This window comes from Spironucleus salmonicida, chromosome 2, assembly GCF_000497125.1.
Source record: "Spironucleus salmonicida strain ATCC 50377 chromosome 2, whole genome shotgun sequence".
Lineage (NCBI taxonomy): Eukaryota > Fornicata > Diplomonadida > Hexamitidae > Spironucleus > Spironucleus salmonicida.
Window position 1 is genome coordinate 194,999 of NC_090597.1, and position 15,521 is coordinate 210,519.

The 15,521-nt window shown below is 36.9% G+C and overlaps 7 protein-coding genes and 1 non-coding gene across 8 annotated transcripts; 3 read left to right on the forward strand and 5 right to left on the reverse strand. All coding sequences in view use genetic code 6, as the record gives it.

The window, feature by feature from the left end:
• Positions 1–631: 631 nt before the first annotated feature.
• On the forward strand, positions 632–4,189 carry SS50377_21391 (Pyruvate-flavodoxin oxidoreductase 3; the record flags this gene model as incomplete). The annotated part of the gene is made up of 1 exon (XM_067905318.1): positions 632–4,189. The coding sequence occupies one exon, from the start codon at positions 632–634 to the stop codon at positions 4,187–4,189; it is 3,558 nt and encodes a 1,185-aa protein (XP_067766635.1).
• A 98-nt stretch (positions 4,190–4,287) lies between these two features.
• SS50377_t20024 lies at positions 4,288–4,360 on the reverse strand. Its single transcript has one exon. It is a non-coding gene; the product is annotated as a tRNA-Lys (tRNA).
• A 98-nt stretch (positions 4,361–4,458) lies between these two features.
• Positions 4,459–4,803, reverse strand: SS50377_21392 (uncharacterized protein; the record flags this gene model as incomplete). The annotated part of the gene is made up of 1 exon (XM_067905319.1): positions 4,459–4,803. One exon carries the CDS (start codon positions 4,801–4,803, stop codon positions 4,459–4,461), a length of 345 nt encoding a protein of 114 aa, XP_067766636.1.
• A 608-nt stretch (positions 4,804–5,411) lies between these two features.
• SS50377_21393 (Cysteine-rich membrane protein 2) lies at positions 5,412–7,598 on the forward strand (the record flags this gene model as incomplete). Its single annotated transcript, XM_067905320.1, has 1 exon — positions 5,412–7,598. One exon carries the CDS (start codon positions 5,412–5,414, stop codon positions 7,596–7,598), a length of 2,187 nt encoding a protein of 728 aa, XP_067766637.1.
• Positions 7,599–8,200: 602 nt separating this feature from the next.
• Positions 8,201–9,490, reverse strand: SS50377_21394 (Cysteine-rich membrane protein 1; the record flags this gene model as incomplete). Its single annotated transcript, XM_067905321.1, has 1 exon — positions 8,201–9,490. One exon carries the CDS (start codon positions 9,488–9,490, stop codon positions 8,201–8,203), a length of 1,290 nt encoding a protein of 429 aa, XP_067766638.1.
• Positions 9,491–10,157: 667 nt separating this feature from the next.
• On the reverse strand, positions 10,158–10,496 carry SS50377_21395 (uncharacterized protein; the record flags this gene model as incomplete). Its single annotated transcript, XM_067905322.1, has 1 exon — positions 10,158–10,496. The coding sequence occupies one exon, from the start codon at positions 10,494–10,496 to the stop codon at positions 10,158–10,160; it is 339 nt and encodes a 112-aa protein (XP_067766639.1).
• An 842-nt stretch (positions 10,497–11,338) lies between these two features.
• SS50377_21396 (uncharacterized protein) lies at positions 11,339–12,601 on the forward strand (the record flags this gene model as incomplete). Its single annotated transcript, XM_067905323.1, has 1 exon — positions 11,339–12,601. The coding sequence occupies one exon, from the start codon at positions 11,339–11,341 to the stop codon at positions 12,599–12,601; it is 1,263 nt and encodes a 420-aa protein (XP_067766640.1).
• A 728-nt stretch (positions 12,602–13,329) lies between these two features.
• Positions 13,330–15,396, reverse strand: SS50377_21397 (Cysteine-rich membrane protein 2; the record flags this gene model as incomplete). Its single annotated transcript, XM_067905324.1, has 1 exon — positions 13,330–15,396. The coding sequence occupies one exon, from the start codon at positions 15,394–15,396 to the stop codon at positions 13,330–13,332; it is 2,067 nt and encodes a 688-aa protein (XP_067766641.1).
• Between the last annotated feature and the right edge of the window lie 125 nt (positions 15,397–15,521).

The following is a 15,521-nucleotide window of genomic DNA, read 5'->3' on the forward strand; positions in this document are numbered from 1 at the left end:
TAAAGGTACAAGAGAAAGAAATATAATACGACATATTATATATATTAATTTTTGCGTATTTCTCTATACATCTAATGATTTATATATTTTTAAAAAATTCATCTATTAGTATATTCTATTGGTATATAAATATAAATAAAAATAAAAAAGTAAGTTTAAATTATCATAAACACAGTCTTCTTATAAATTTTACAAAATCATAAAGTGAATACATAGGTTGCAAAGGATAAATTCACAAAATTTATACATATTTTCTATAAATCAATATAATAATAATAATTATTATTATTTTTGCTTTACTAATTTGTATTTATTGTTTTATAGATAACATATTTTATGCGTAACTTATACATAAATCTTGAAAAGATTTGCAAAAACAACATGTTATGAAAATTATATCATTGAATCGATTATTGATTTTTATTAACCCGCAACAAACCGGAAATATTCATCTTAACCATTTAGTTTTATATAATTGTTACATACTCAATGTATAAAATGTTAATTTTAATGATTATTACCTTATATAATTCTATTATAAAATATACAAAATTTGTATACCTAAAATAGAGTAATAATAGAATAACTATTATCTTAATTAAGATTTTACAAAATCAATTTATTCTCAAAAATGTAGCCAATTGATGGAAATACTGCCGCCGCGCATATTGCTTATTATCTTTGTGATAATTCATTAATTTTCCCTATATCTCCATCCTCTCCTATGGCTGAACTCGTTGATGAGTGGGCATCTAAAGGTCGTCTTAATGCCTTTGATTAAGTTCACAGAGTTACCGAACTCAACCACGAAGGTGGTGCCGCCGGTGCTCTTCATGGAGCTCTTTTAAACGGTTCTCTTTCCAGCACATATACTGCTTCCCAGGGTCTCCTCTTAATGATCCCCAACCTCTACAAAATGGCAGCCGAGCATCTCCCTGGTGTCTTGCATGTTGCTGCAAGAACTATTGCTACTCACTCCTTGAGTATTCATGGGGACCATTCTGATATAATGGCTATAAAGTAAACCGGTATAAGCATATTAGTCAGTCCTGACGTTCAAGAAGCCATGGATTTTGCCTTAGTTGCTCATATAGCCGCTATAAACGCAGAGCACCCCGTTATTCACGCTTTTGATGGTTACAGAACCTCCCACACCATTAAAAAGGTCGAAGTAATTAGTTACGACAAAATCAAACCTTTCGTCCCATATGAAAAGATCGCTGAGTTCAGACACAAGAGTCTTAACAGCTAAAGGCCTGAAGCCTATGGAAGTTGTATGGGCCCTCCCGTTTGGATGCAGTCCCAGGAAGCTGATAATCTTCACTATAGCAAGATTTTGGGCCACTTCGAAGACGCTTTCGTTACTGTCGAAAAAATTACCGGTAGAAAGTACGAGGTTATCTAGTATCACGGCTGCGCTGACGCTACTGACGTTATTGTCATAATGGGTTCAGGCTGTATCACAGTTAGAGAAACCGTTGACTATCTCAATGCTCAGGGCAGAAAGGTGGGTGCTATTTTCATTAACTTATTCAGGCCTTTCCCCTCAGCTCATATCATTGCTAAATTACCAGTTTCTTGTTAGAGAATCTGTACTTTGGATAGATGTAAAGAACCTGAAAGTACTGGTGAACCAATAAAACTTGATGTCATGTCTTGCCTGATCTCCTCAAGGAGAATTTAGACAATTTAAACTCTTATAGGCGGTAGATACGGTCAGTCTTCTAAGGACTTCACACCTGCTGATGTTATCGCTGTTTATGACAATTTAGCTCTCCCTATGCCAAAAGATCACTTTACTTGTGGTATTGTTGATGATGTCACCAACCTTTCTCTTAATAGAACTTCCCAGCTTACTTTAGTACCCGAAGGCACCATCCAGTGCTTATTCTTCGGTCAGGGTTCGGACGGTACCGTTGGTGCCAACAAGAACGCTATTAAGATTATTGCCGACAACACTCCTTTATACGCTCAAGGTTATTTCGACTATGATTCCTTCAAGGCTGGTGGTTTTACCTGCTCTCATCTCCGTTTCGGCCCCAAGCCAATCGGTTCTGAATATTGCGTTTATGAAGCTAATTTCACTTCTATCTCTTAGCCTAGCTATTGGACCAAGTACAATACAACTTTAGTTGAAAACTGTAAAGAAGGATCCATCTTATTATTGAATACTCACTGCAAGACTATTGAGCAGCTCAATGAAAACATGCCTAAGAGTATGCGTATTGTAATCGCTCAGAAGAAGCTCAAAGTTATGCTTATGGATGCTTCTGCCGTAGCTCTCAAGGTAGGTCTCCCTGGAAGAATCAATTCTGGTATGTAGACTGCTTTCTTCTTGCTTTCGGGTGTTCTCCCAGCTGATCAGGCTGTTGAAATTTGGAAAAAGACCATCATCAAAACCTTTTAAAAGAAAGGTGATGCAATCGTCAACCAGAATCTCTCCTAGGTAACTGCTACATGCGAACCTAATGCCATCACTGAGCTCACCTACCCCGAAAACTGGGGTCAGGAAGCCGAAGAAGGCGTAGAGGTAAAAGCTTACAACAAGCGTATTGATGCAGTTCTCCAAAACGCTCCCGACTTCATCAAGAATGTCTTCATGCCTGTAGCACTCGGAAAGGGTCAGGATCTTCCAGTTTCTGCTTTCACCAGAAACGGCTCCATGATGACTGGTACTACTAAGTATTTCAAGCGCTCAATTGCCGTTTAGGTCCCAGTCTGGGAGTCCGCTACTTGCATCCAGTGCAACTTATGCGTTGTAGCCTGCCCTCACGCAGTTATCCGCCCATATCTCGCTACTGACGAAGAGGCTGCTAAGGCACCAGAATCAGTAAAAATGCTCGTCTCCAAGAACAAAATCGTTGAGAAATATGGTTAGTTCAAGTTTGCAATCCAGGCATCTCCTTTAGACTGCACGGGTTGCGGAGTATGCGTTAATGTCTGCCCAACCGCTGCTAAAGGAACTTTGAAGATGGCGGAAATTCACTCCGTTTAGGACGTTGAATGCGTGAAGCAGGACTACGTTGAGACTCTCAGCAACAAGGCCGAAGGTTTCACTCTCGATGAGAGACAATAGGCTTTCTTCTACAGAGAGCCACATTTCGAGTATCACGGTGCATGCGCTGGTTGCGGTGAAACGGCATATATCACCCATCTGTGCAGGCTCTTCGGTGATCGTATGATCATCGCCAATGCCACTGGTTGCTCTTCCATTTACGGTTTCTCATATCCTTTCAACCCCTATGCCACTGACTCCAAGGGTAATGGACCCGCCTGGGCTAACTCTTTGTTCGAGGACAACGCCGAATTTGGTTTCGGAATGGTTTGTGCAACGACACAGAGACGTGACAAGGTCAAAGAGGTAGTTAGTAAGGTTATTGCTGACGAAACTGAGACCGTTGAGCTCAAAAGCGCCTGCAGCGCATGGCTCGCTGTCGCCGACGACGTAGACAAGTCGTTCGAGGAATCGATTAAGTTCAAATCTGTCATTTAGGGCAGCACCTCAAGCTCCATCAATGCTGTATTTTTGAAGCAGAAGGAGACTCTTGAGATCCTCAATAAGCCCGCAATCGTCATCATCGGTGGTGATGGCTGGGCCTACGATATCGGCTACGGTGGTTTAGACCATATTCTCGCTTCCGGTCAGGATTTCACGATCCTTGTTGTAGATACAGAAGTATATTCCAACACCGGAGGACAGTGCTCCAAATCCACACCTCTCGGTGCCGTTGCGCGTTTCGCAGCTGGTGGAAAGCGTAACTTCAAGAAGGACCTCGGCATGATCGCCTAGCAGTATCCTGAGGTCTATGTAGCATCCATAAACTTGAACGCTAACTTCAACCATGCCGTTAAGAGCATGAGAGAGGCTGTTGAATGGAAGGGACCCAGTATTCTTATCGCATACTCCCCTTGTATCGAGCACGGACAGTCAATGACCGAATCTGCTCAGCAGGAGAAGCTCGCAGCCGCAACCGGCTACTGGCTCAGCTATGACAGACATCCCGAGAGAGGATTAAAGATGAGCACTCCTAAGCCCGCAAAGGCCGTCGCCGAGTTTTTGGCGAAGCAGAACAGGTTCAAGTAGCTTGCCAGCAGCGAGCCTGAGGTAGCACAACAGCTTGCTAAGGAATTGTAAGATTTCATCGACTCTAGATATACTAAGTACAAAGGATTGGAAGGTCAAAAGTGAAAGATTTTCATTTAATCATTTTTCTTTTTGTTCATTAATATTATTTAATTTTAAAAAATAAATATCTATAGATTAAAGTTAGTTCTTTATAATAAAATTACCGGTGACGGGGCTCGAACCCGCGACCACAGGATTAAGAGTCCTGTGCTCTACCGACTGAGCTACACCGGCATATTGTTTACATTAAATATTAATCTAGTAAATCTTAAAACAGAAAATATGGAAACTAGGTGAACAATTATAATTCAAAAGATGTCAATGATAATAATTCACTTTGTAGTCCATTCTTTTCTATAGCTGAGCTCTTTCTTCTTGAAATAAGCAGTTTTCCACTTCATAGCCTATTGCAAATCATTAGAGGATACTCTTGTTTTTATTATGTTGAGTTCTACTTATTCAGAGGTTTCACCTTAATTGGTAGTCGAAAGTTAAAGGTTTTCAGGAATTTACTATGAAACTTTTAAAGTATTGATCAGACTTGACTTTTGTAAAGCAGGAGTCTACTTTTATGGGGTATACTCACTAAAAGCAGGTTTTAGTTCGTAGATCTTTTATATTTTTAAGTCAATCTCTTCCAAAATATCTTTCGTAAGCGTTTTCGAAGTTCGGCGCATTTACTATACATAATAGATAGTATATAATATTCTAGTATAAAATTAGCAATGGATATTGTTTAGTACTTATTTTGCGAATGATGAAAATCGTAATCTACTACTCAGAAGTGCATGAGTGTAATTAAAATACTACTAAGCTGATGTAATTTAGTAGTACTATATAATTGTTATATAATTTTGTTGTTAGACAGTTAAAAAAATAGTTCTGCCTAATATTAAATATATAAAGTATTGACTATATACGTGATATGTTCTCTTTATGATATTATATAAATGTATTTTCTATATTGATTAGATAAAATATTCACATATGTGAATTAACATATTTTATAAATATTAAATTATTATAATAAAAATATTATTATAGTTAGTTTATACTAGTTTTGGAAAAATAATATAAGTGATATGTATTATTAATAATAATTCAGGATTATAATATTAATTTTTTATAAAAATTAGTAATATAATAAGTATTATTTTAATATTTAAAAATAAATTCTTTGATAATAAGTTATCTAGATATAATTAAATATATTGCATAATTTCTAAGAAAGTAATAATGTATAATAACATATAATAATAATTAATTATAGTACCACTTCTTTCAAATGGATTCATGTTAAGACAAATGTGTTGAAGGTTAATATTGTGATACTACAACAAATACTTGCGCAAATTGCAAGGTTACTTATTGCTCAATCTGTAATGGGCCAGAATAGACTTGTTAAAAATGTTTAAATAGACATTATCAAGACGGTCAAGAATGTATCTCCTGTAGTATTAGTAGCAGGAAATAATGCATTTGCGGATAAGCTAAAAATTGTGTTACTTGTAACGATTTGGGTGATTCCTGCGAAGAATGCATGCTTGGATTTGATAAGAAAAATATTACAGATAGTAGTTGTGATATATGTGCTGATGGTTTTATTATGGTTAAAGATAAGTGTTAAAGATGCGCTGCAGGTTGTGATACTTGTTCGAGTATTGATAAATGTGACTCTTGCAAACCTGGTTTTGAAATGACCATTAATCAGGTCTGCCAAAAAAAGTGTACTGGTAACATAGTCTATAATGAGACTTGTTTGAATGGTAAATATTAGGAGTGTGGCGATATAAATTAGGTAGTATAATGTAATTGCTAGTATGCAATTAATTGTCTCATTTGTGACCCATAAACTTACCTTTGCGGCTAATGCCTTCCTGGATATCAATTAAAGAAAAGTAAATGCGAAAAATGTGAGCCAGAGGCATTTTCTTTAGATAAATACTGCTTTAGCAAATGCGCTGACAAGCATTGTGCTAACTGTTCCTCTGATAATAGTTAATGCGAGGATTGCAAAGATAATTATCAATTAATAATGGGATCATGCACAAAATGTGCACACAAGAATGACACATTATGCACCTGTGGTACCATGATTAATTGTGCATAGTGTGACCCTATTACTGGCAAAAAATGTTATGATTGTCTTATTGGATACAAGAAGAGTTCTTTAGGAAATTGCGATGACTGTGCTAACGGTTATAACAAAATAACCCAAGATGATACTTTTACCTGTAATAAATGTTCCGTGGAAAACTGCCACCAATGCGCCGCCAATAGCGACGTTTGCACAAAATGCGAATCACGGTACTATCTTACAGGTAATACCTGCACGCTCTGCACCGTAAACAACACATAAGACTGCACCTGCCAAAACACACCACACTGCGCCACCTGCGCCGCCTTCAACATTTCTAGATGCGACACATGCGTAAAAGGCTACAAGCATGACCTCGCCGGCGAATGCAGCAACTGCGCGGATGGCTACTGCAAGAGAATTTCCACCGACTAAACGACCTGCACGCCGTGCACAGACACGAACTGCGCCATATTCGACGTAGATAAAAATCATTGCACCAAATGCATGAACAACTTCTCCCTAACCTCCACAAATACCTGCCAGACCTGTGCGGCTGGAAGCGCGCAAAATTGCTCATGCGGATTCTCCAAAAACTGCGAATTATGCGCCCCAGCGACGCCCAGCACCTGCGGAAGCTGCCTGAAAGGCTATAAGGCTAACGCAAGAGGCAGCTGCGTCGACTGTGACGCCGGATTCGCCATGGACACATCCAAAAAGTGCACGGAGTGCACAGTTGAGCATTGTCAAGATTGCTCAACTGATATAACGGAATGCTCGAATTGCAGGGACAGCTTTTAGCTCAGAAGTAACGTCTGCCAGCCCTGCAGCGAAACCGACAACGAGAGCTGCAACTGCGGAATTTCTATAAATTGCTCAACTTGCGATTCAACTGATATAAGCAAATGTAATATATGCTAAACAGGCTACAAACTTGATGATGAAAAAAACTGCAGCATATGCTAAACGGGCTACTAAATGCTCAACGGAATCTGCACTTATAGCTGTAAGTTGGCGATAACAAACGGCCAATTTTGCGCATAAGAAGTTCCAACGAGTTGTGGTGATATAAGCCAAACCGTAGAATGCAAATGCGGAGATCTCGCCAACTGCTATAAGTGCGAGAATTCGAGCTGCTCGGCCTGCCTCGGAAACTACAATCTCGACGCCGGGAACTGCGATTCCTGCGCCGCCGGCTTCGTGAAAAAGGAAGGGAACTGCGTGCAAGAGGATGCAGTTAGCCTCTCCGCTGGTGGCATTGCTGGGGTCGTTATCGCCGTCCTTTTGGTGATAGGAGGCCTTTGCGTAGGCGGCTTTTTCCTTGCCAGGCGCTGCGTCGGAAAGCGCAATTTGGGCAACGCTGAGCCGCTGAAGATCGATAATACGGTATGGTGAGTGAGAGGTTGGAGTGGAAAATTGAATTTGAATTGGAAAGTTTAATTGGAAAGGCTTTGGGAAGTGATATAAGAGTTTGAGTTGAGGCTAGTGGTGATATGGCGCTGGTGGGGATGGTTTAGTTAGTGTTATAGCATGTAGATAGTGGATAGGTTGGTATTTGTACAAGACGGTTTGGGGTGTTAAAAATAGTAAATTCGGTCGTTAAGTAATTCTTATGTTTTCTACAGCTGAGACACAGCTCGTTAAGCGATATTCGAATCGAGAGTTGACGTATAATAATTAAAGTTAAAATTAGAATTACTGCGTGGTGGAAATATGGCTTGAATTGGATAATGTGTGAATTTTAAGTTGTAAGGAAGGTCCAGATTGTGAGGTTTGCGTGGTCGGGATGGGATGGGGTAAGGCGTAGTGAGATAGTGGCAAAGAAAGTGAGCTCAGGATAGCAGAGATTTTGGGCGACTTGATTAATATGGCTTAGCGTGCGTTGATTAGAAAAAATTGAGTCTTATAGTTATTATTATACAATACTATTATATATATTTTTGCGCGTTGACCTTATTAATGTTAATATTAATTAAAAAAATTAGTTCAGATTGGGTTCATTGAATTTTTGAATTATTCCACGACATTGAACGATTTATCTAGCTTCTGGTGTTACTATTTACGAGGTCTGACTTCGCTACGACTACTGATTTCTTCTTCCTTTTGATAATGAAAATCGTTAATCCGGCAACTACGCAGATAGTTAGTATTATTACCGCGACCACTATGCCAATAATTGAGCCTGTGCTCATTAATGTTAATTCTTAGCAGGTATCGTCAATCAGGTGTAAATCAGCCTCGCACTCAGTACATTCTCCAGAATTTAGGCAGTTAGTACAGCCTGCCGTACATTTTTTACAGGTTTCCTTTTCTAGATAGTATCCTGGTAAACATTAACTGCATTAAGTACCTGAATGACAGTGTTCGCAAAATTCTTCGCAAGGTTCACATTTCACTTGTTTAATTAGAGCAAATTTGGTTTCACAGCTAATACAGGTTCCCTCAGTATTATATAACCTACAATTTTCCACCTATTTATAACACTTATCTACGCTTTAGTAGGTTGAGCAGAACTAACCTTCAGGGCATTTACTATACTTGTTGCATTCGATTTTGGCACACTTATTATCAACTTTGTAATAACCTTCTTTGCAAAAGACACATCTATCGGCTCCCAAACAAAAAATGCATTATTCGTCGCATATAGTACACTTTCCCTGTTTCGCGGCAATATTGAATGCACATTTAGTACAAGTATTGGAGTCAGAACAGGTTAAGCAGTTTTCTGGGCAGGTCATGCATGCATTTTCTTTTAACTAAAATCCACTTTAGCATGTTTAGCAAACTGAGCTACTAGAGCAATTGAGACAGTTAGCTGAGCATGCTTCGCAAGTATTTACGTTCATAAAGAAGCCTTCTTGACATAATGAGCAGTCATCAGCAGTTGAACAAGTTTTGCAGCCCTTAATACACGTTTCACAGGTAAACGATTTTCCTAGGAAATAGTTGGGTTCACACCTCTTGCAGTTCTTTTAATCATATTAGTCAGCACAGTTGATGTCACCCTTTAAACATTATCTGTTTGACAAATAATAACCAGACTTGCAAACACTGCAAGCTGGCTCGTGATAACAATATTTACAATTATCTGAACAGGGGACACATTACAAGAGATCAAAGTAGAAACCTTCCTTGCATCTTAAGCAAGATTATGGAAACTTTGGATCACAAATATCACAATTGCTTCTTAGACAGTTTTTGCATATAGTACCAATCAGCGAAGCAGAAGAACCTTCACAATACATCCCAGATGGGCAAGGGTGTGTTTTGCATATGTATTTATCCATTTTGAAATAATTTCCTTTACATACTTTAATTATTAATATGAAATATTTATCTTTGTATTGTATAATTTCTTACTTCAAAAATATAATTTATACTAAATACTCCCAAAAATACCATTCTCAAATTATAAGTATAGAAAATACGTTTTCTTATACCTTCATATTAACCTTATATATACAACTAATAATTACGAAAAAAAACTAATTAGAATGAAACTATGAATATATTAACAATATATGAATGGATAAAAACTGACAATATTTTCAAGGAATCATATATAATTATTTTACCATAATTCTTATATCCTACAAAAAATATAAAATTACTTATGCTCATATCCATATTATTACAATATTTGCAGTAACATTTATTTGAAAAACTTATACGATTACACTTACTGTAAAATATATTGTTTTAACGTTATTTCAGTATTGTGATGATTATAATTATTTTTATTTCTACTCAGCAGCGAATACGTAACACAGCTATGACAATAAAATAGCAACCCCCAATTTGCTCCCTAAAAATATATAGTTATTATTATATACTAATATGAATATTATGAATAATGCTGCTTTCGCCCTCGCGCTAAGCAGCGTGCGATGCGGTCATTACCCAAAACGCAGTAAACGTTATATCAGCTAAAAAGTCAATCGTTATATCACCTTATCATTAGCATATTTCTGCTTCACGTTCTGTGCAAGAAACTGACAAATTGGCCATCCGCGAAGCGCAGCCTGCGGGCCGGATTTTCGTTCTAGCGAATTTCCGCTGGAAACGGCGCAGCGATTGCAAAGTCGCAGGCGGCGCTCGCGATTCGGTCCGTTCGATTTGAGCCGTTTTTGGGCTATTTTAGACGTATGATTTCGTTATATCAGATCGGATAAGAATGTTCTTATCGGAAATTTATTGATGTAATGTAAAAATTTGAGGGCCGTGAATTCTGGGGTTTACGGGGGTGAAAACGAGCAAAAATTGCCTGGAAATCACAGATAATTGGTGGTGCATTTTTGAAAAATAATGTATATATTAATGTATAATAATAAAGAAACTGTAAAATAGAAGTGGGAAAAATATTATTTATTATATTATATAATAATATAATATAATTATTATAAAAGGAAGGGATATTAATTTTCCGAAAGTAATTAATATTTTATCTGGTACGATTTTGCGGTTTCCTAGAAATTGGAAAGTATTCTCGTGGAACTAGGCATAGATTTCGAGTTAAATCTAAGGCCAATGCTTGCTGGCGGTGTGGTGTGGTGTGAAATATGGTTTAGCAGATCGTTGTATTAAATGCAATTTCTTGAAACTGTTTATAATAGAATTAGTTATTTACTAATTCAACTTTTAGAAAAATCTACGTAAAACTGAATTAAAATAATATTTATATTATATACTTATATTAAGATATAAAAATAAACTAAATTTAATTCTTAAATTTTTAGGTTATTATCAAAAGTAAATAATTTGTGTAAAATTATATAAAGCAGGCGGTATTATATAATAGAATGAAGAATTTTAACAGTAGAAAATATATTAATAATAATATAGCCGAGGAGATAATTATTAGTGTAAAATTATTAAGGTTAACAATATAAAGCAGGTAGAGTGTTTACACCACGTAAACTAAAATTTTGTTTATATTAATGACTATTGCTTTTAAGTAGTGTCCATAATGTGTATACTTGATTATTTTTAAGTTGGAAAAGGTATTAATCTATACGTGTATAAGTATTATAAATGAAGTAAAAATACGAGTATAAAACTGAAAACTCAACGTATAATATTAATAATAATATATTTTAATATACATTTAAACTGACCTAATTTTATTAATAATGTTAATGCTGCTAGCTGCACGTTGCTTTGGGATAGGCTTCGATAATGAGGATCCTACCATTGCGGATTCAGCGGTGCGTGTATTTGTAACTGCTAGGGGAATCGAAAACTATTGTGTGAAGAACATTCAGAGTGCTATAGGCACTATTTAAGGTTCAATTGCCGCGATGGAAATATAGTTCACGGTAGCTGGTATATCGATTGAATTGAATAATGGTAGAATCATCAAAGTAGATGTGAGTAATATGGACGTCTTTTTACAAAATGATTCTGCGGTGCTAAAACTAAGCAATGTAGAGTTAGACATTGTATTTGAGCTTAAATTAGAACAAAAAACTTTTCCGTATTTATACGATACCGGGAGTATGTCCTTGTAGATCAGTGATTTTACGATCCAGACGTACCTTTCTGTAGAGTTTAATGACGAATGCAAAAACAATTTTACCCTCCAAACACGAGACACCACTGTGAACATTAAAACATTCCAGATACAGTTCCAGTGTAACAACTAAGTTCTGCTTAACTCAATTAGTTTGTTTATAACTGGCTTCCTCAAGGATCTGCTTAACGGGGATATAGGAAAATAGCTCGGCTCTAATATGATGACTGCTCTGATGAAGCTTCTGACCGAATTCTCATACCTTCCACGGATGGACTATGATAAGCCATTTGGTGTAGACTAGCGATATTTTGCAGGTTTATAAATTACGGAAAACAATATTTAAGTTAACTCAACTGGCCAACGATGTTTATACAACAAGGACGAAGTATACTGTCATGGTCATTTAAAGCAAACAGTTACACAGACGCGTACATTTTTCACCAACCATCATGTTCAGTATTAAATAGAGAAGCTGGCATTCAATTCAGGATTTGATTTATACCTAAAGGAAGAACGAATCTTTGACGGAATAAAAATTCAAAATGTTACTCTAACTAAGTTTCATAATACGGGTGCTGAGATAGTGGTAACTTTAGATGTCGGTGGAACACCGTAAATCCTAACATATCTAGAACCCGTAATGGTCCGGCTAGTGAGGGTAAACTAGGATGGAATTGATTTTGCTCGCTTTATTATACGGCTCACTAACCTGCTTACCAAAACCACTCTAAGCAGTAGTCAATAACTTGCGCTATCCGCTTATTTTGACAACTCATACAGAAGCTATGACCTCATTTATGCAAATGCGCTTGGAGTTTCAGTTGAGAAGGCCCAGATAATATACCTAGATAACAATTGGGTTCACATAGGCAGCTTTATAGAATGACTGGACTTTGTATTGAATTAGAAATATTATATAATTGTGTGAATAATTTTTAACAAACTACGATCGAACAAAATGAGCACTTAGCAATAATTTTTACTGAATCATATGATGAATTATGAGTGACTGTTTACACATAACTGGGAGACTATCATTTTATTATAATTTGATAAACAACTCTATTGTAAAAATTTAAATTAAAAAAAATATAATTATCATACAATAAATTAAAACGTGATTTTTTGAATTAGTACTCGAAAATAAATAGAAATATTGATAAAGAGTTCTAGTAATTTTTTACAATTTATTGATTTAATTACAATAATTTATATTTTTATAAATCAGATCAGATATGCATATCTCAATGCTCTTTATGAATAAAATTAACTATTACTAAGTTGTTAAAATATTTTAATTTATGCACTATACGTAGTGAACCGTTCAAAAACGTCCAATTATTCATGTTTACTCTCAGTTCGTTTACACTTAATCAATGAATGTCCTTTTCAATTTGGAAATTGCAAATAAACAATTAAGAGTTCACATTAAATACTATCTACTTTGCATTTGCTAACTCATAGATTCATGTGGAATTTACCATTTTAATTACTTTAACAATAACATATATAATTACTATATCCTATTTCCCTTATCCAACCCCTAGAATATCACAAATTCTCTCTTATCATTTCTCCTATTCGCGATAAATTATTTTCAACTAACAAGAAACCTCACTTAACTAGTGTGCCGCCGTTACCAATTCCAGCATACATGGGCACAGTCGCTAGCTTCACGTTATCCTGCTCCAAAACGGGTGCGCCAACTTTCTTTTTCTTAATTATTGAATAGTAAACTCCCAGCCCTGCTAGAACGCTTACAACCAGAAGCATACCTGCAATAGTTCCTACTATCGCCCCCACGCCAATCGGTACAGCGGCGTTCAAGCACCGGCCTTCATTCACCGAAAAGGTCTCCATGCACGTATTACACTCGCCTGAACTATCGCATGATTTGCAGTTCTCAGGGCACACTTTGCACTCGTTTCCAGAAGTATTAGAGGAACAAAATTCTGATTCTTTACAAGTTTTGGTAGCTGAACAAACCATTTCAGCGCAGATTCCTGAAACATTTAGAAAGTAGTTTTCTGCGCATTCAGAGCATTTATTAGCCTCGGTGCACGTTTCGCAATTTCCAGGGCATGCCTGACACAGATTTCCGGTTTCAAGTTTCTGGCAGAAATAATTTTTCTGGCATTAGAGATTTTTGGAGCATTAATTATTAACACATAATTAAGAATTTGAGAGTTCGAGTCCATCCTGGCACGAATTGCAGGTAGTGGAAGTAGAGCAAGTCTTGCACGATGCGCTGCATTTTGTGCATAAATTTCCAGTATCGAGAATTTCGCAAAATTGGCCTTCCGTGCAGGGATTGGATATAGTGCACACCTATTTAATGCATTCTTTGCTGCCTGAAAGGTACATTCCATCGTCGCAGCTCGAGCATGAATTTTTATTTTCGCAGGTTTTGCACGATCCTTGGCAGGGAGTGCACGTGCCGTTCTCGAAGTAATAGCCATCTACGCATAGCTCGCACGTGGTCGCATCTTTACAATTTTGACAGTTCTCTAGACAGTTTTGGCACTCGTTACCCCATTCCTGCAGTTTGCAGAATTCTTTAGTTTTGCAAATTTTATTGTCATCGCACTCATCGCGCCTTTTAATGTAGCACTTATTTTCGTGTAGTATATATGAGTTTATGCACTTTGTACAATTATTTGCACTAGTACAATTTAAACAGTTGGATACACATACTTAACATTTTTTTTAGGAGTTCAAAAAGTACTATGGTTAACATTACGTGCAAATTTCTTCAGAAGTACATTCAGAACATCTGGAGGAGCAATCTATGCAATAACCATTTACTAAGAAGAGGGGTGGATAACATTTGGCGCATAGTCCTTTTTCGTTAGCAACCTTGCAGTTTTATGGCATCTAAACACACGTGCTGCCGTTTTCATCTGTCGCACACGTCTGGAGTATGTTGCAAGGTTACTTCGAGTCACACTCCATTTTCTCGCATTTCTAGTTTATCAACATGAAACCCTCGCGACAAATTCCGCACACAGAGTTTGATGCGCAGCCCAAACAGTTCTCCTCGCATTTTGTGCAGGTTCCGGAAGCCAAAATGCTGTTATCTTAACATTTAGTACAAGTTTTTGTCGATGAGCAGCTCAGGCAGTTAACAGGGCAAGCGCTACAAACATTTATTTACAGGATAAATGACTGCTAACATTCACTGCAACTAGCAGTACTACTACATGTTTTGCATCCATCGGAACACTTAATGCACTACGAATTTGCTAAATAGAAACCGTCTTAGCAGGTTTAGCATTGAGTAGTTCCAGAGCAAGATTTGCAGCCTAGCCCGCAAGAGACACATTTTTATTTATCAAGTGCATATCCCTACTCGCATTCAACGCAGTTCTCTTTAGCATCGCATTATCTACAATATTCTTTGCATTTTATACAGTATTGATAAATATGTACATATCCAGGCAAGCATTTTGTGCATATAGGGCCATTGCACTCTGAGCAGCCTACAAAACACTTCAGACACACATTAAGTTTCAGATCATAACCTTTTCTACACGAAAGACAAGTTTTATTATTGAAATCACTACAAGCAGCACAGTTATAAACAGGACAGTTCTTACAGAACTTACCTCTGGCACCGGAGGGTCCCCAAGGACAGATGGTAGATATTGGACAGTTTTTATTGGGACAGGTTAGTTTCGGCATTTTAGGGCGGAATTGAAAACTTGTTTTTTAATTTAAAAGTTATCAGAGAAAATAAAAACTATACTAAAATATATTTATAGAAGGAATAAAATATTTCATGTACACCTGAAAATAGCAAAAATAAA